Source organism: Bombus bifarius, unplaced genomic scaffold (genome assembly GCF_011952205.1).
Source record: "Bombus bifarius isolate JDL3187 unplaced genomic scaffold, Bbif_JDL3187 scf7180000007970, whole genome shotgun sequence".
Classification (NCBI taxonomy): domain Eukaryota; kingdom Metazoa; phylum Arthropoda; class Insecta; order Hymenoptera; family Apidae; genus Bombus; species Bombus bifarius.
The window spans coordinates 3,445,719-3,466,093 of record NW_022884356.1 but is presented as its reverse complement, the minus strand read 5'-3'; the positions used below and the strand labels follow the sequence as shown (position 1 = coordinate 3,466,093).

Here is a 20,375-nt window from a genome sequence, read left to right as displayed (position 1 = left end):
CCAATAATGTAACAAAAAATGTACAAAGGCAGAGGAACTAAATTTTGATACGTTAAGTTCCTCAAAAGGGAGATAAAGAGTGACTTTCCCTCAAAGAGAGTTCTTGGACAAGACTTCTGTATATTTCAACAAAAAGTTCCGCCTTTTTTTCGTTAGATAGGCCATGCTTCACCGAAAATTTTTCAAAAACGACGATTAAAGAAACAATCCCGACCAGCTGTGGACAATCTACGACAGCATAATATATTTCTTGGTCGAACAGAAGCCGAGCACAAAGAAAAATTCGACACCTGGTCCTTGGCCTGACCTGAGCTCGAAGCGTTCTATGAAACGAGTCACATCTTTTCACCAAGGAAAACGAAACATTTCCATAGACCTTCCGGCAGAGAAGATCTAGCTGGCAGCTGCCAGTGACCATATTGTGAAAGTGTAGCAGTTGCCTAGAAATGTACTCGCCCTGCCCTAATTGGCCATTGCCGATCATTTCGTACAGTCGAGGTTCTCTTGCGTCGCGATAAAAATCGAACAGCCTCGGCCGTGCCACTACGTTGCCGTGATTTTTATTTTCCTTTCTCCAATTTGAATAATCTGACTGAGCTATCTATGCAGAAGAACAATTTTTGCAAACGACATGTTATTTGAAGTGAATGATTTATCACGCGAGATAAGACTCGTAAATGGACCTACCATATTTCAATCTTATTGCTTTTAGAGGGAAATAGATCTGATCTACATCTATTTGCTGAATTTTGATTTATTTTGTTGCAAACATTCGTTTCGAAGAATTTTTTTAATTAACTGATAGTCGCATAAGCTACTTTAATGAATTATTAGCGGCTCAGTTGAAATCATCGAGTGAGTTCCATAATGTTTGGATAATGTTTATAATCTGAATCAAAATTACTGGAAACTAAATAAGAACAACCGAGGAAAACCACAGATTTCAATCTACGAATTAAATTAGAATTTTGCAATCGAAATGAATGCTCGATATTTAACGATATTAATTAAATGTTATTTAATTACAATAATCAAGATCTGCTTATGCAGACCATCGCGTGGCAACCTCTAATAACGCCAGCACTTTCGCGTCATTCTTGGCCAGTGTCGAATTAAACAGTTTAAACAATTCAAAGGGACTTCTTCCTTTTCCGCAAGAGTTTCACGCAAATACGCGAGGGTATCTTCAGTTAAGATGCGATCTTCTTTGAGCCTACAAATTTATAACCTGGGAAAGTTATTACGCAGGCTGACAGCTGGCCATCGCGCGAATACGCTTCTACCGCTCTTAATATCTCAGATGATAGCAGAGGAAAGAAGAGCAGGTGGAATCAACTCGACTTTCCTTTCCTTTCCTTCTTACTTTCAGGGTGTGTCGGCCATGTTTCTATAAACTTGCATCTCTGAAATTGTGCGAGATAAAACCTTGCAATTTTTTAGTAGTTATTCGATATAAAGGGATCCCTTAACTTTCTGTAGGAGAGCTTTTTTTCAGAACATACCAGGACGATGGAACGAAAGTTAGTTTCGAAATTTAAAACCCTGGAGACCAATAATGCTACGTGTGCACACGTATCGAAGAGGAATTTTATGTCAATCGGTATTCAAAAAGACGTCAGAAGTAAAATAATGAAGAAAAGTGTGTAAAAATTGAAATTGATACTTATTTGCAGTCCAATATTCCACTCGACTATGAAGTCGATTATGAAGTCTACACGACTCTGAATTTCTTACGAGTGATGAATTTTGAAAATATCGATAAATGAAAAATTTCAATATTTTTGTAATTACTCTCTTTCTCTTTCTATATATATTTTTTTTCAGCTTTGTTTCACACTTTTTCAATGTAACTGTAAAATGGAGCGAAAGGTCTCATTTCGATCAAGGGGCGTAACCAATCGTGTTCGCTCTCGCGATGTATGAGCGGAGAAGGTAAATTGATTACGGGTGATTGATTGTGATTTTTGAATGTATTTACGCACAAAACTGTTGGGCGTATGTGTATGTAATATGTGCAGAGATAACGACGTTGTCGTCACTATACTTACACGAAGCGATGTACAAAGATATAGAGATTTAGCTTGACTTTTTTGAAATATGATCGCAATTATTCCAAAAATACGCTGTTTAAACATTTTTAATAACTCGTATCCTCCCTTCCATTCCACGTTGTGTCTTTGAAAGCGGTACCTGGACTTTGTGCTATGTGGGAGTGTGCGTGGAGATGGTGAAATGTGCATACCCCTGTGGAATTTTCGAGAGGCTACGAATCATGTCGCGAGAACCGTTAAGTCGGTCGTCGAATGATCGTTTGGTAACTCCATGGTTTATGGCAAGGTCTCGGCTATCGAGCTATTATGGAAAAGTGCCGCGAAAAAGTTAAAAATACATGGATTTTGCAAATCCGTAAAATTACTCACATGCCATCTGAGCGCTAGCAGACAAACGATCGTAGCGCTAAAATTCTAATCTTGAAAAGTAGCGACTGTTCTTGGTCGTGGCATGAACCTGACTTAACAAACACTCAACGATAACTAATAATAATGTTAGTAGAGCCTCGTAGCAATGCTAATAAAATTTGTGGAAATTTCGTATAACGCACGCAATATATTCATCAAAGGTGTTTACAAATGTTCGTATACTTGCGCGAGTCTATGTATATTGTTTGCCAAATCAATCTTTGAAAATAACATGTTTTTCGAATAATTTGACCGATTAAATTACTTTTTACATACGACGACCATACAAATCCCGTTTTAAAACAAGATCAACCACTTTCAAAAAACTTTCCCGCTAAAAATAATATGCCTGATACTTGGTCCGGTTTTCTCGATTTGTGTCCATTTCTTTCCGATATTCGCGATTATTGTGTAACGCGTGCGAACGGTATCAAAAACCGCAACTCTCGAGCCAGGACGAATTCGAAAGTCAATTTTACGGGAGACAGAGCCCTTTTTGCATAATGCGTGCATACGATCTGTCTGCGGCTACGCCTGTGACCGCGAAACCGATGCTCATTCTGTTCGCTTATGAGCACGCTTAATTAAAACATAGTCTGACCAAAAGATAATGGAGGAGAGACAGATTATTATTATCGTTATTATTACAATTTTAAACGGGTCGCAGCTCGTTTGTAAGATAGCATCTGTATCGCGTATCGCCAAGGAAACCGTCCAACCACGAGAATAATTTCCATCGACATCGACCGAAGGAAACGCAATTACCATAATTAACCACGCAATTTGCGAAAGGGTGACTAGTGTGTCGAATGACAAATTAGCAACAAGAACCGCTTTTAATTCTGCACGACTGAGAAAACATTGCAGACGAAACGATAAGGGTAAGAATTTGCACCTTAATCTCCTTTTTACATTCAAAAAAGAGCAGGAGATTTCTTTAGGTATAAATTTACTTTTGAATGTTTGCAGTGTATTTATGGGGAAATTTAAAGGTAAAAAAATCTACAGAAAGCATAGAAAATATATAAAATATCGAAAGTAAAGTAATTATTAGTAATATTTAGTAAAGTAGCAGTAAAAAAATATTTAATAAATGAAACAAACTTTCAGTTAAGATTCTTCTTCTTTGCTCGTATTCATAAAACTAGAAATTTGCATAAACCGTCGCAGTCTGATTAGTTACACGGTATATCGAAAATTTCCTCCAATATTCAACGATAAGCATTTCTCGATAAGGAAGATGTACCGGCGAATGTACAAATACATCGAATTAAGTAACGCGAAAAGTAGGACAGAAAATTATATAACGTCTGATCGAAAGGCCAGAATATGAAATACATGTGCTTCTTTCTTGTTCACTCGAACAGATATAATCTAGAAATCAAATTTTATTTATAATGCAATAAAAACTCACACACACACACACACTACTATAGAGTGAAAACTATTTTACCGTTCTTTAAAAAGCAACATATAAAACAATTTCTAAAAATGAGAAAGAGAAATGTCTTACACCTACACAGGCTAGGATCTATTGCATAGGATATAGACACACAGAAATGAACAAAATTTCCCATAATTACATCGATAATATAACCTAAGTTACAGGAATCAGTGGATTACAATACGTTAGAATAAAATAATTGTTATATGGCAAAACTTAACATTAGTTACACACAACACGTGGTATATCAAACAAAACGAACACAATGGAAGATGCTGTAGGTCGTAGCTACTAAACGCAAGTAGCAGACTATTCAGAAATTCGCAAATCGAATTGCTTTGAACGGTTCGTTCTGGCGAGTTATGCGCGCTGGATTTATCGGCAACGGAACGTACAAACGAGACAAGCATCGAAAATCAATCGCTGAAAGCGTCGTTTTCAATAGAGCCGGTTCGAGAGACGCCGCAACCTTGGCAAGCAATTCGCGACTAAAGGTTTCACGCAATTACCCGGCCGGGCCGGCAGTCGCGCACAGGTAATTTGCATCTCTCCGAGACTAAGAAAACATAATTACCGTAATTTATCACGGGATTCGTCGCGTGATAAACAGAACGAGCGTCGTGGCCTGAATTACGATATCGTTCCGCGAGAGAGGAACAGCCAAACGAACCGGCCTGAAATTCCGTCTTTTCCCTCGAAATTCCCCGCCACGATTTATATACGACCGAACATCCTCGTAGCCGGCGATCGTTATCAGATGTCACGAATCGTTATCCGATCGCGTGAAGCCTTTAAGCTGCGTCCTCACTGAAACAACTGCCAGCAACTTTATGCTTCTTGTTCGATGCTGCATATTTCAAGCAGTACTCGACAAATATCAATTTTTAAAATGAATATTTTGTTCGTAGCGAAGCGACGTAATCAGAGTTATAGTATATTACAGTACAGAGCATATTGTATCGCGATAACTAACGATAGAAAGTTTCCCGCTGTTGTTTCAGTGAGGATGCAGCTTTAGATCCACGCTCGTTACCCACTGATTCTCTCGGCCTGGTTAAGTAGCGACTTTTATTTACGATTCCAGCATTTAGCGGGACATCGATTTATCGACCGACCGTTTGGATACCACACGTGGACTCGATAAGGTATAAAATCTGTTCGATCGAAATCGTAGCACCGTAAGACGATTTCGTGATACCGTTTATCGTGCAACTAGGTTATCTAACAGTGACACAAGTCGATTGCTTTGTTACCTTGTTGATCTATATTTTCTTCTGTTATTATTAATTAATTTTATATTTCTTCTGTTATTAATAGAAGTTCACGTGATAATATTATAAAAGTATTATAATCAGTACTTCGTTTCAGATATATTATTTTCATTTCTGCACTTTTAAATTTTCTGGAAATATACAAACACCCGTAGTTTATTTATTAGTTGATACGGTAGGTATATTTTTCTATTACGGTTATCTATCAACGAATTCTATATACAGATCTCTATTCCTTTTTACTTAAACATCTGTTATCTAAACGATGACAAATACCACTTATCGCCAACAAAATATATCAAAGTGCCAACTCTATGAATTACATGGAAAAGTACATTTAATAAACTATTGATTCCGTAGTATGAGGGTTAACTAAGAGCACACGATGTTACATGGTCAGAACGATCGGTTATTCAATTGGAGGGATAATAGTGCTCGAAATTAATCCGTTCACAGACCTTGCTTATCTTTATCAAGGCTAGCGCAACCGGTTCATTCTGGAACAATCGACGAGTGAGTTAAAAATCGGGACTACATAAATGAGAATTCTATCGACCGTGTTTCGAAAAAACATTGTAGAGAAAATTCAATTCTAATCTGGCTAGATAACGTGTTTGCAATCAAGATTCCTGTATGATAAAACGCCAGCATTTAATAAAAGTTAAATTACGAGTGGGAGATCGGTAAAAAGATATAATTTTTGGAAAATAACAAGATTGGTTACATTCCACATTGAACGATTTGTACACTCTTTAAATGAAAATAATTTCCTTTAATTTCATGAAAATCTTGACACAGTTTAATACGATGATTAATTAATTATACGAAAATCAATATGATTCGATAAGCTAATTGATGTCAATAGGCCAAATATTTGGTTAAATTATTTGCGAGATATTTAAAGTCTTGTGGATTTCGAATGATTATCAGGCAGGAATTCAATCGATGAAATTAAAGTACTCTATTAGATATGGAATGTGACATGTATCAAGACCGACAAAGGCCATTTCAACACGAGAAAAAATAAATATCTCTTTAGCGAGAGATTATGCGGACGAGGACACGTTTCGTAAGGCTGTAACGTACTAAAGAACCGAACCGACGTGTTTCTTCTTTCTTTTTCGTTCTTTATAATTCTGTAAAGAGTACTGAAGCGAAGATGATTGAAATTTGAAGTTAATTCAGGTGTGAAGTAGAATTTAAAGACATTTATATTGAACTGAAATTTGTTCCATTAGATCGTGGTAACAAAATTCGGACACAAAATTACATGTAAAATAGTTAACAAAAAGTAAACTGTTTTGGTCGAACGTGATATATTTGCAAGATGAAACAAATTTTGTGAATTAGTTTCTCTAGCAGATATCGGAAAGGGAGATTATTTTGATAAACGTTTAACCGATTACTCGATAAACGTGAAATTTTAACAGGTTCATAAAGTAGGACGATGAAGACGATTCGAACACACGACGCTAGTTTTCGACAGAAATATTTCTTAAATGTATGATAACGGCGGAAAGTTAATTACATAAATAAAAGTGAATGAAACGTGGTTAAATACTGAAAAATTGAAATTCCTAACACGATAATCTGTTGATTCTTACGATCAAACAGTTCATTTAGAAAACAGTTTTTATAACATCATCACTTTCCCCTACTTTTCAATTTATGAAATTGATCAACGTAGCTTCCGAACAGCTTACATTACGCTTTTATCTATTCGATCGATACAATAAATTAACACTTTAGTACTAACTAGATCTAATAATTTTACACACTGTAGTAAATGTATTAAACTACTCACCGAATGATCTTTCTCCTATTGTTCGAGTGAAATCGCTTGGCCATTTCCGGATCAACTTGGACCAGCTCCTCGTAGAGTTCCTCGTTGCTTTTCGTGGTCGACCGATCCAATTCTATCTTCATCTTCTTCGAACATGACACATTCTTTTCGCCCAATTGATCATCTTTCTCGATCTCTATCTTATCTATTAGAACTTCCCAAAGTATAGACTCTATGTAATAGTTGGTCCCACCGACGATGATCGGTAGCTTCTGTCTCGCGTGCAGATCGTTGATCTAGATCGGCCAAAGAAGAAGAGTAATGTTCGAAGAAGGCTAAAAGCTGGTGTGCAACATGGATCGAATATCGGTACCAGAGGGACCGTGGCATATTACAGCTATATCATGGCCCTCCTCGTGATATCGTTCGGCTTCGTCCAAATATTTCCATTTTTCGAAGCGTTCTCGTTTTGAAAAAAAAAAACGTGATGCACGTTTCAACGTTGGATGGACTAGGTGTTGAAGAGGGTTGGAGACAAAGGGGGAGCGAACCGATTTCGCGAAACTACCAAGAGGCGTGTGAAAATGCTGGCGGGAATATTAATCCCGCGGAAAGTGTAAATGTAAATACAGGAACATAGTTCGAGAGATTCGTAACGCGGCGTCGACATTTTTAAGCGCTGCTTATTAATTATTACGCACGATCGCCAGACGACGATGGTATTCGAGCGATATCGCATTCCACAGACGGTTTTTTTTCCTCCTCTCGCTTTTTTTTTTTTTATTCTTAGTTTCTTGTTTTTGAGGAACGACGCGTATTTCGAAAGTTGCTAAGCTGTCGCAGTTCGGCAGATCGTTTGTGTTTTAGCGAATGTTGGAAACGTTAAATTTCCGTGCAACGAGTTTTCGTGGATATGCTATTTGATATATGGATCACTGACACTGCATGTAGTTTTGGGAAATTTGTAATAGATATCGCGATTGATAGAGAAAAAACGAACGCGATGGAAAAAAGGAAAAATTACAATGGGTATAGCCATATCCCTGAATTGTACCACCGTGTAGTTATGTTTCAGGGGATCTAGAATATCCAGCATGTGATGCGGCACCATTTTCTTTTCCTCTTCTGTTACTTTCGCGGTGATAATGTTGAGACCTTTGTACACCTGTAAATTAATACAGAGACCTTGTATCAGTAGAAATTTCATGGAAATAATAGAGATCCTATACTTTGGATATTTCTCTGAAAGAATTCATTTATACTTACAAATTATCTTTCTTGAATATCTAGTAATAGCAAATTTAGTAATAATTTTCTCGAATAAGAAATATTATCAAAAACTAAATACCGATTAAAATAGTCGACAGTTAAGGAAGCAACGTGCATACGTAATTTCGGCAGCTAAAGGACGAAACGATAGAATACAACCTATCATAGTACTATCTTCGCTGGATTTAATTTTAGAATTTTAGAAATATTTAACTCGAACATGCCACAGTAAATTTCCTGTACAGAATCGAACCAATCTATTCATCAAATTCTCCGAAAATTGTTCGCATCGATGTTGAATAAAGATCCTTAAAATTCCTGGAACTCGTGGTTCGATCGTATTGAACGTGTCACGCGAATCGAAACGTCGAAACCGTGGAGATCGTATCTTGACGCTCGGTTTCATCAGCCGTGGAACGAAGTTGAAGATAAGTGAAATGTAGAAAGCCGAATCAGGAAATGTCAAAGCCCGTGTCATGCTAGTTATCAACGTTACCAAACCCGGCTGCTGTCAGGTTATTTCGTTCTTTCTTACGATACGTAAGTGTCACTGTTGGACAAGGAAGTTAAAATAAAAAGGAAATTGTGAGAAACGGATAACACACGGATTATTTCTTATCTTTCAGCGACTACAGACTTCACGTTTTCGAAAAAAAAAAAAAAAAAAGAAAACGGTTCGACGTCACCGTGCAAGAAAAAGAAAATCGAAGCTGAAATGAGCACAGAATTTATAGCAATTAAAACAACATCTGTTTTTGTTTAAACGTTTTAAGCGTTCGGATGAGTTAATGACGGCGGTGACATTTTATGCTGCATGGATTTACACGTTTTGGATGGCTGCATGTTTACATAATTTATCTTGAATCGAAACAAAGATTAAGGAAGCTAGAAGAAACAAAGATTAAGGAAAGAATTACATTTGTACGATTAGAAGATTGAAATACAAGGCTTTCGGTTTTTGATAGATAGGATAGAAATTTATGATTTCGATAAAATCCCTTAGAACCGATATTACCGATTAAAAAAAAATTAATTTATCTTTATTAGCATTCAATTTCATGATTATAAAAGATTCTGGTTAAGAAATGATCCGGTTAATCGGTTAAAGTTCCAACATTTTCATAGTTTTTCTCGTTTATTTAAATTGCCGGCAAGCGAAATCGACCCCTTACAATCGCATTCGTTTGTCAACTGGAAGGCCGATTATACGCGAGTTTCGCCTCGTTGTCCAACCAAAAAGCAATGAAGTATCAATTAAACGGAAAGCAACTAAAAACATAGGCTTCGGCGAAATCTTTTTCCCCGTTAATTACGTCGAGCCTGCATCGGTGAACGCACAAAAAAAAATCTCACCGCTTTCATCGTACTCCATCGCGATTTTTTTTCGTACCGAAACAATCGTGCTGGTTCATTATCGATTTTTATCATACCGGACGTTTGTGATATTTTAATTCTGCGCGCGATCACGGCCGTGTAAAATACGATACAATACTCGCGTTCGCTGCTCGTTTCGACGCGTTCGTTAATTAACGAAACTGTTGAAATAAATTCCATCCGCGCCATTAAAGCGCGCAACCTTTCGTGCCGCTAAAAACACCTCTGCCATACCTGAAATTAGAGAGAACTCGAAGCATTTTCGTCGCGTTTCGATGATGATTGACCAACTCATTCGGCACATGAAACGACTCGCCCTGTTCCTTCCTTTTTACCTTTCCCCACCACGAAGTACGCGAAAGCAATGAGAATGAAAAGCAGGTTCGTCGCTCGAAGGAAGCACACAAACGGTATTTGTAGCCTTGGCACTACTACGTAGATAATTCTATTTCATTCAAAGTTAACTATTAAGAGCCAGCTCTAACGTGTACAAAGTTCACGGAGACTTGAGGCTACAATGATTACAGCATGATAGAATAAACGCGCATAATAGCGAGATTATCCTCTTCTTTAATGGTTCCGAAATTTTCTTGCATTCCTCGACCAGCAGACCTCGAACAGCAGAACAGTCTGCTATTCAAATAAAAATTCTTTCAATTCTACCGTGAATGAAGAGATTTGCTATAAATCATTTATATTGTGTTTAGTGATAAGAAGATTTACGATAAAGGTATATAACTTTGTAAAATGCTGCATGAAAGTTGGTGGAAACATGAATTTAGCATTTAGAGAATCTGAAAGACATCTTGTATCCTACCTAGATAATATTTCAAAAGTGAAGTTAAAAGGCAAGCTGTTTCAAAAAGAAGTGGAGACGACGAAACTGCGATAATTTCATTCCAAGTATTTTGGAATTGCGGAAGTGCTTCTTTTTAAAAGTCTCAATAAATATACGAAAATATATAAAAACGTATATATGAATTTATGTTTGGATAAAACATACGTGTGATTAAAGTTTTCTTGGAAAAAATATGTCGCATGCACCACGACCTGATAGTAAAAAAACTTAAAGAAATTTTTCTACGCGATTTCACAAAGGACATCTTCGATACTGTTGGATGGTCTGAATATTTTTGCAACGCAAAAATTTTATACTTTATGTCCACGATGTTCCGTTAAGTTACGCTATCACTGACCGAACAAACAGGTTTTCGACGTTACGGTTTGTGCCTGGGTAACTTGAGTAACCATGTCTTCAACCTTCATTAACCTTTTTCATCAACGTCTTATTGGACCGAATCTTGCTGCAGAATTCTTCAAAGCAAGTAACGCAAACGGAAGTTCCATTTGAAGATCACGCCGCGTTGCCAAGAAGAAAAACGACAATTTCCGTAACTATATGCGACGACAACTACACGCATAAATCAAATTTATTGCAGGCGTAAACGCAAGTAACGATGACATGTAATCATTTCAAATATTTATCCAACATGTAAATGTCTTGGAGAGAGCTATTTTCCATCGTCATCGAGAATCAGCGATCACGAGATAAGCGTGTTGCGTGGATCATTACGAGTAATAAAACTTCGTGATTGAAGGAAAAAACGTATTTCGTGGGACAGGATAAGAATGAAAAATGAAGTTCGAGGAAACTGTTACTTTCTGAAAACGAAATGTTGTATTACTGTAAAAATTCCACACGGTTTCTCGAAATTTTATAGCGAACGTGATAGATACATTAATCGATCGACATTTCTCTGATTCTACAATTTTTAATACGCTTTTTTACACCAAATATTACATTGAATTTTTCTATACTGATGGGAATAACAGAAAAACAATTCTTTAGAGCGGTAAACTAGAAAATATTATGAAAGACGAAAGAAGCTTTGTCGAAGGCAAAGAAAAATGAAACATACGGAACGAGATTCTTAGCGATAATAGGAACGGTTTGATATTCAAAAAAAGAACCGATTGATGCGTAGACAAGCAAATGTTCCTGTCGGAAGTTTGTTTATACTTACGTGCTGCTTCGTCGGAAGGCGTAATGATAAAACAAACGGAAAAAAAAGTAGAGGATGCGGAGTAACACGTGGACGAGATACCGGCACGGTTCAAGGAGAGAAATCGAGCAACGACCGCTCCCTTTTATTAACGGAATTAGTATCTGTTTCATACTAATCAATATTGTAGTATCTCGACGTTTTAAATGATTCTTTACTCTTTGTTTCTTCGAATCTTATTGGTTATTCAGCTATACTTAATAAAATATATGTCGTTGGTAATGGTAATGTGGTGTACTCGTCGATAATTCTTAATATCGTTTAATAAATTATTAAAAATAATCGATAACTTTGGAGTGTAAAATAAAATATTTGTATTGAGATTTACAGAAATTTAATAAAAAATGGTAATGAAATAAAAGATTTCTTTTGCACATAGAAATATATAATAATATAATAAACGAATTTATGTCACGAATTACTCAACAACATTCAATAATCCATGAACTCGTTATTGCCTTTTCATTTAGACCATCGATGTATAATGCCAGATTTGAACAAACAGCAACATCGGTAACAGTATTTCTAAATTAGCAATTCACTTCTTAACGAGAAAGAATATTTCCTCAAACAAATTATCCACAGTATACTAATATAAACGCAAACACGAATAAAAACCCTGCAAAGTAGTTGCATTGCAAAATTAATAAATATAAATATTTAACGTACACGAAAGAACATTGGCCTCTTACGTAATCCTCAATTTCTCGAACAAACTAAATTAATAATCTTCAATATATAACCACCTCGTTTAATTCTCATTACCTTAAAACCAAATTATTCACTCCTCAGTTCCGACGGGAAATCAATCAGAAAACAATCACTAACAGTTAACAACAACATATACATATACGTAAATACGTAAATAAATCTGTCTACAATGTAATAACATATTAATATATATTACGTATACGCGTCAATTCATCCTACCCCTAACTAGAATACCAACCATGTTAACCGTATTTAATAAAATCAAATACTTTCCCGACCAATAAATAAGCAATGCAAAAGATGAGAAACTTCAAGCGGCTGCTCAACTGGTCTTCGTCGACGAGGAGAGGTTACCGGCAACCTAATTCCAGCCAGTCAAGCCGATCTGCGTACGTATTTGCTAGACTCGCGTGTCTTGCCGGTCTGGTCGTGTTACATAACGCGAAAAACCATCGAAGCTGCATGATTAATTAACCGTACGCCCAATGTCGAAATCCGTCTCGACTCGAAACGTCATTCAGCCCTCGGTCATTCATCATTCCCGATCGGTCCCACCGAGGAATCCTAGAAGGTGAAGAGAGGAAATTCCCTTCTCGGGAAGAGTTCACGACGCATCCAGACGGTCGGCTGCAGACGAGCTCGACTCGAGCCACCGCAAATAGACGTTGACCGGGAACGCTTTGATTGTTTCCCAGACTCAAGGTCGCGAGCCTAACGCCGGAAAGAGACAGCTTCGAATATAGAGGTGGAGGAAAGAAGTGGAACAGATGCAGAAGGAGGGAAAAGAAGCGGAGGAAAGGAGCAGGAGGAATACAGAAGCGGGGGAAAGGAACGATAGAAACGCAAAAACAGAGGAAAGAAAACGAACGCAAGAGCGAAGGAAACGATCGACAAATTAGGAGCGAAACAGTGAAATCCAACGTGACGATGTAACTCGGCGGTCGATGGAGGAAATTCGCGCCGTTGCGTGATTTACCGGTATCGCTATGCAGACCTCCGAGAGTTACCGAGGCCGCAATTATCCGAGTAGCCAGCGAATCGCGGGTCAATTACACCCGATGCGTAATCGATCGGAATCCTATCGCGCGCGTGCGAATAGATCGAGGTGCCTTCAAGCACCGTCTGGTAATGGTGATCGTAATTCAGCTAGGCTCTCGACTCTTTGAGTGAAATTAGAATGAATTACGAGTGGATCCGAGGGTGAAATGCTTTGGAGTCTGTCTAACGGTTTGATGATAAAGCTTGGTCGATTAACGATAGGACATGAAGAACTTTGTTTTAAATACAGCCTAGTTAGCTTAATTCTTTTATCGAACATTTATAGGAAAAATGTTCAGAATATATTCTTTTACGATATTTCAAAGACACGTAAAGTGTTTCGAAAGTATCTTTCTGTAAGCGGGTGTTAATATTTTCATCAGTCACGGGCCGAATAAATTACGAAAGAAAGCTCGGTGAACGCAAATTTCGCTTTCACTCGTGGGACCACGAACGAGATAAGCGCACACTGGTGCTACACCTTTTTCTGCTTTAGCACTTTGGAATGAATTGTATCTGACAGCGAACACTTTGATTTTTATTGGATCCGATTCGTAAGAAAAATATTACCTCCTCTTAAGGTAAGTTATATTCGGAGAAAGGGATCAATATCTCGTGTACAGTAAAAATAACTACGGCTTCGATACCTTTTCCTTATACTCTGCACTCGATTTCGACTATCCATTTTTATGTCATAAAGTTCCTTATTACTATTTGCTTTTATATTTGCATTCTCATTTTTCGCTTTATCGCACTTATCGAAGATTCTAAAATATAGTTTTTAGTTTGTTAACGCGCTGTATATAAAAATAATTTGTGTCGATATCTCCAAATTTATAGTGGAGAAAAATGAAACTGAGTTCGCGATAAAAAATTTCCATACGTCGAAACTAAAAATACAAGATGTGATTTAGAATTAGATAGAAGTTTTCTATTCGCGATTAAAAGTAATCACGAGCCTTCACGACATCAAACGAAGGTTAACGATAAAATAGATCTAATCTCTGACTCTTAAGTTTCATTTAACCGTGCCTTTAATTAATTTTAATTGGCCCACTTAATGACCAAATGAAAGATAGATTTAGAAACCATGGACGAGAATATCATATATGCAAGTGTTACATTTCGTTGATGAAACGAATCGAAATACACGGTTCTGGAAGTTTGTAATACAGGGTAGATTATTATTCATGAGTACTACATCCGGATCGTGCACATTGTATTCACTAATTTGCATTATCTCTCGAAGACACTCGTGTCAATAGAAGCTCTTAATGTAAATCGTCGATTCGAAGGGAAAAACTCGTTTGCTTAAAATTTCAATACCTCGCAACATAAATAGCGACCTCGTTTTAATAGCACTTTCAGCTTACAAGTAGAACCTTTCAAAAGTTTCGTCCCTTATGGAAATTAAATAAAGAAGGGTTTTTAATAATACTCGAATAAACGAGAATTTAAGAGAAAGTAATGAATATATTTTTCAAAAATTCTTACGTTCATTGAATCTATCTTGGACATTCTGCGATATTGCAAAATAAATTATTATCAATGTAGATCTATAATTTTAATTTCATTTCATTGGAAATATTTTAATGGAATTTACGCATACCCCGACTTCTATCAACATTAAACTTCGCGAGTTGCAAATTTTGAATTCCAAACTTTCCAAATACACAGATTTCAAATTTTTTTATTTTTTAATCTTTGAATCTTTTAATTTCAATTTCAGATTAAAAACTCTAAATTTGAAATCGCAGATTCTCAGTTTCAAATTCAAACCTTCACATTTTTTATGCCTTCATTAACATCGAAATTGACGAGCAATTAGAGTCTTTTGCGACCTGTTCAAACCCTTCCGGGCATTCGATGCTCGAGTATATAATCATTGGCGAAATATGCATAAAACAAAGCAAGTTCCCGGTGCGGATCGTTGTGAAAGAGGCGGGGAATCCTTTATAAAGGTGGCGTGCCACTTGCCAAAGTTCGATCGTGAAGGGTCAATAAATCAGCAAAGGAAAGGGTCCACGTGGAATACTTAATCAGTAGAAAACGCAGGCCGCATAGCGGCACGTCGATTGACTTCAATTGCGGCGACGTTAGAATTATTTAGGCGTACTCAGAGAGTCGGTGGAATATGCTTGATCATGTAGATCACGAAATATTCAGGACATCCGAAAGGATGTGCCTCGTAGAGTAAAAGGATGTTGCGATATAATTCGCAACTTCCTAGAATGACTAGGTCAAACGCTATACCGTTAAGATATACCCCTTTGGAAATTTTAATATTCATCCAACACAACTAGCCTGACTTCAAAGACGCCGTACCGATCGGTTAGATACTATTTCTAGGCACCAACGAATTCTGAAAGTTCGTTTCCAATTGGATGGAACTTTTATGAGACCCTCTTTGTCTCTTGCCTCTAACGGATTCCTTTATTTAGCAACTCGATCCTGTTTCTATCGGAAGCGAACGGTCAAGCTTTACCCAATTTTATCTCTTACCGTAGATACATTTTCGTTTCTTCTTTTCTCATCATTACAGCAATTTGATTTAACAAGACGTTATTTGCAGAAATCCAATTGTTAAAAATACGCTGGTACGTTACAATTTATTATTTTGTTCAGTAATCGATTCCTATTTCACTGGATCTCTAAAATACATTTTGAACGATCGTACGATGTAATCAATGCGATAATAGATAGTCCGAAATATTTTCTAGATTTTCTGAAGGCCTGTAACCGTAAACAAATTGGATTTGAACGTGAATGATACGTAGTTTGCCCGTGTGAAGGATGTTTGTTTACAAAAAATTAATATTTCCATGAACGAATATGAGTAATAATTTTACCAAGATAAATAGATGTTTCACGCGTACCTCTCACGATATAACGAGGGTATGAAACATTTATTTCGCATGAAACCGAGGGTAAATGTTGCCCGCGTGCACACACAGACTTTTAAGCGACGTTCATAGCGATCAAACAAGCAGAGTGCACTCGAGTATTCGTCCAGGTCCTTTCGAAATGCCGTAAAAACTTTCCAAGATGCGGTGTCTCTTTGTCGGCTTACATTTTTTTCTCTGTATTTAAAACGTTTCACCTGCCAACGAACCGATCTCGACCACGAGTCATTCTCCTGTTAGAAAGGGGCGAATAACGACAATACTGAATCACAAAAGTGAATGTACCAACGTTTATCTTTGCGAGTTAAGCTACCACACACGCGGCTACGTATCAGCGGAATAATTGACAATAAATTTCAAGAAATATCTGTTACGAGGGTGCGCCAGTATAGAGGCACGTTCTAAGATAGTTGCATTTAACGCGATATTCTTTCCAGGGAGCGCAAAAATATTTAAATTATGGCCAATGTTCGTTACTTAACCCAATGTGTACGCGTATACTACCAGCCAAAGCATTAGGACACCTATTCGTTATATTTATTGGAAAATTCTAAAAACTTTTACTTTATTTAACGTTTTACATTATAAGACACGCATAATGGTTGCAAAAGGATTTGTACACCATTGTATTTATTATAGCACTTATATGCTAATTAATTGACTGCAAGTATGTATTAGATTGTCCGAAAAGTTTCTTTCGTTTTATGAGGAAATAACAGACGCACAACGTTTTTTGTTTTATATTATTTTGTCGAATTACGTACGATCCATTTTGTTCTGTTGAGATAAACACTGCGACATTTCACAGACTTGGTTTCACGTTTGTACGAAGGTGCACCGTTGTAAAAAACACGTTTACGAAAGAAAGATACTTTTCGGACAACCTAATATGTTAAACTTCGTATCAGCTAGTACTGCGATCATGCGACTAGAAGAAAGTTCGGTAAGTATTATGTAAACGAAATAGAAGCTGATAAATAGCGCTTTGTTAAAAAATGAATATTTCTGTAGTCACTGTATGATGCGAGCCAAGTAACAGGCAAGACTTTCAATTTTTCAAGAAAAGACTTGTGAAGTTGTAGATTACGTAAAGTTTAACTCCAGTTAAATTCCGCTACGAATTTTTCGAATAGACCTGATATTATATCATGGTCAGTTATAACCCCAATTATATAATCGATAATACATATTATAATCAATATTTTCTTCGATCGTTCCTACATATGTTACAAATTAACGAGGATAAGGAATTTTGTTTTTGAAACAAAGAGTATTCGAAGGAACGAAACTTTAACGAAACTAAAAATTCATCGAAGCACCTCTATCTCGCGAGAAAGAACGCGGCAGATTAATCTGCGGCTACGGTATGACAACGAAGAACAAGTCCGATCTTGTAGGAAGCAGATCCAAACCCTTGAAGTATTCCGCCAGGGTCGTATAGCTTTAGGGTACCTGCACGAAAACTGGTCCAGGGAAGAGGAATGGCGCATACAAACGATCTCGTCTCCGCTCTATCCTCGAGGCGGTCCGCACAATCGGCTGGCCTTCTCTCTTGTTCCATCCTGGCCCCGACCATTATCCTACCTCTTCCTTTCGCCAATCACCTGTCTTCCTTTGCCTGGCCCGAACGAAATCGTACGGCCGCATATCGGGCATTAGAGTTTCTCACGTCATCCTCTTATCAAGTTTGAAAAAAACCGGTCCTCCCTGAATCCATGTACAGCTCGCTGATCATCCGTGAATACATATCCCGTGCGGAGAGAAATGCGCATCAGGGTCAAAGAAATCGCGAAATTTCACTAAGGCAATGAAATAAATTTCATAAAACGCTTTATATTACCTGTTACACATGATTTACTAAAACTGTAGAATGACGATCTTATAGACAAACGCCAATTTGTTGATCGCTAATATATTAATTCGAGACAGAAAGAGGTCATTAGTTGGAGAAAGTAACGATAAATCTTGGCGGAATAAACGGAATTTTGAGGATAACGTGAAAACCATTATATTCACGCAGCTGGCTAGGGAACGAATGATTGTAACATGTAACGCGACATGAAACTGCGGTCTGATCCGAGGTTTGCTTCTCGAGTTGCTCCGCGAGTTCAAGGTGGTTTTACGCTGTTTGATGGTGGATGGTAATTTATGAAACGTTTCTTTGAAAGTTTTCTAATGGAGAAGAATAATCTCTTCGAATAGTAATTCTTCGAATATATATACCTCATCTAAGACAATTTATTGGAAAAATTCATCGTATATCCTTCAGATTCGTTTTAAATATGTGCGTAACGTGTGTTGCTTTATAAAATATGTTAGTGACAAACAAATATATTTTGAAGATTCTATGGCTGTGATACTTGCAGATGATTTTAGAAGATACGTAATTAAACCCCGAAGGAATCATTAACATTCCGTAACGTCAATCTTCCCAGAGGATATATTTGTATTGATTTCCACTAATTCCCTTTATGACAAGAGGAATTAAGCGATACTCATTTAGTACAGGGCCGAAGTAAACAGAATTCTTTCGACGTTAGAAATGTATTCTAACGAAGAAACCTGTTCCTGATTATAGTGGCAGTAAATCAAATTTTGTGAAAAATATTATACGATCGGAGGAAAGTTTTGCCCATCAAATTCAATAACGTACAATCCTACCAATTTTCAACTATTAACGCACTATACAATTCCTTACTGTACATCCGATCATTTCTAAATTAGACTATCACTGGAAAACGAGATGCAAAGTAAATATTCCTTAAAAACAAACTTCCGGTCATTTTCTCTTCTCTCTGGTAATATGTAATTCCATTTAAAATGTACTAAATACTTAAACCAGCTGGATACCACATGGGTAACCAGCAACACAAGTTGTAGACAAAATTGAACATCCTTCAAACCCATTCGAGAGCAATTCCAAGTAAGAACCTCTTCCATCATAGCCAAAACCGGTCTAGACCGATGCAAGCGTATCTAACAACGAACGTTAACGAATACTAATCACTTCCTGCAAGTGCGCAAGAAAGACTTAACGCAACAGATGCGTCGGCTCTGACGCCAATTCAAATTTCCAGAAACGATCTGCACCTTTAAAACCGATTTAAAGATGACTAAGAACTTATCCGAAACTTATCTAAAAGGCGCGTACAGCTTCATATTTCTACTTAAACGATAAGAAACGTAGAAAACTTCGAATATTTTGATATATCTTGTAAACTAAAAACAACGTTAAATGGGACATTTTAATTGAGAAAAGCAGTTCGATTAGGAACGGATCGCAAAGATAAGAAAGATCACGCACCCACTGTTAATATCCGCTTAATAATCGGGCAACAGAAGAGCAGGCAGCTTCTATGCTTCATTTTGTGCACTGTACAACGAGTCATGTAGTAGTAGGTACACGCCGACCGATCATTAGGCATCGCGGATTCCTACTAATCATCGTTGAACGTTCACTGAATCTTAGACGTGGTCAGACGAACTGTCATATCGTTCCACGAGCTTCTCGAACGAGCTTCAATAGGAAACCGCGTATTTTTCCTTCGTTTCGATGATTAATTTCTGGATATAATAGAACGTCATGGTTGTAAAGGTGAATGTTCACTCGGTATCGTCGAGTCCAAGTCGTAAATATTTGGGAACATCATGTCGGTGCTAATAGTTTTCGATGTCGGTGACACGGAAGCATCTAAATAGAGAAATGGATACTGTCACAAAGCGATAATGTTGTTCGTGTATTTTCCTGGATGAGCATCGTTAGATTTTGATGTACAATTCGTTACCACAACTCTTCGATACGTATAATAGGCTACTGAAGTGATAATACTTGAGGATTTATAAGGTGCGTGTTGCAGTTCGAAGGATTTTCTTACCGAAACAATTTTTATGGTTCTAGAAATTATAAATTAACATTTTGGTGTAAAATGAATGAATTAGAGTACAGATTTCTGTTTCTCCTACTTTATTGATCGTATTGTATATTTATGCGAAAGTACATTAAATTACAATTATTTATTTATTCAATTGCACGAAACGAACAAAGAATTAAATATCAGTG

The 20,375-nt window shown here is 37.1% G+C and overlaps 1 protein-coding gene across 3 annotated transcripts in view; it reads right to left on the bottom strand.

Annotated features, from left to right (window-relative positions):
* Positions 1 to 20,375, bottom strand: part of LOC117212308 (tRNA dimethylallyltransferase) — a 117,049-nt gene that overhangs the window by 75,739 nt on the left and 20,935 nt on the right. For 2 of the 3 annotated variants that reach the window (XM_033457008.1, XM_033457029.1), the window contains exons 2-3: positions 7,982 to 8,122; positions 6,979 to 7,253 (exon numbers count right to left, since the gene is read on the bottom strand). In XM_033457008.1, the coding sequence (XP_033312899.1) occupies positions 6,979 to 7,253; positions 7,982 to 8,122 (416 nt within the window). The remainder of the gene's footprint in view (positions 1 to 6,978; positions 7,254 to 7,981; positions 8,123 to 20,375) is intronic. The other variant, XM_033457018.1, reaches the window with a different exon arrangement.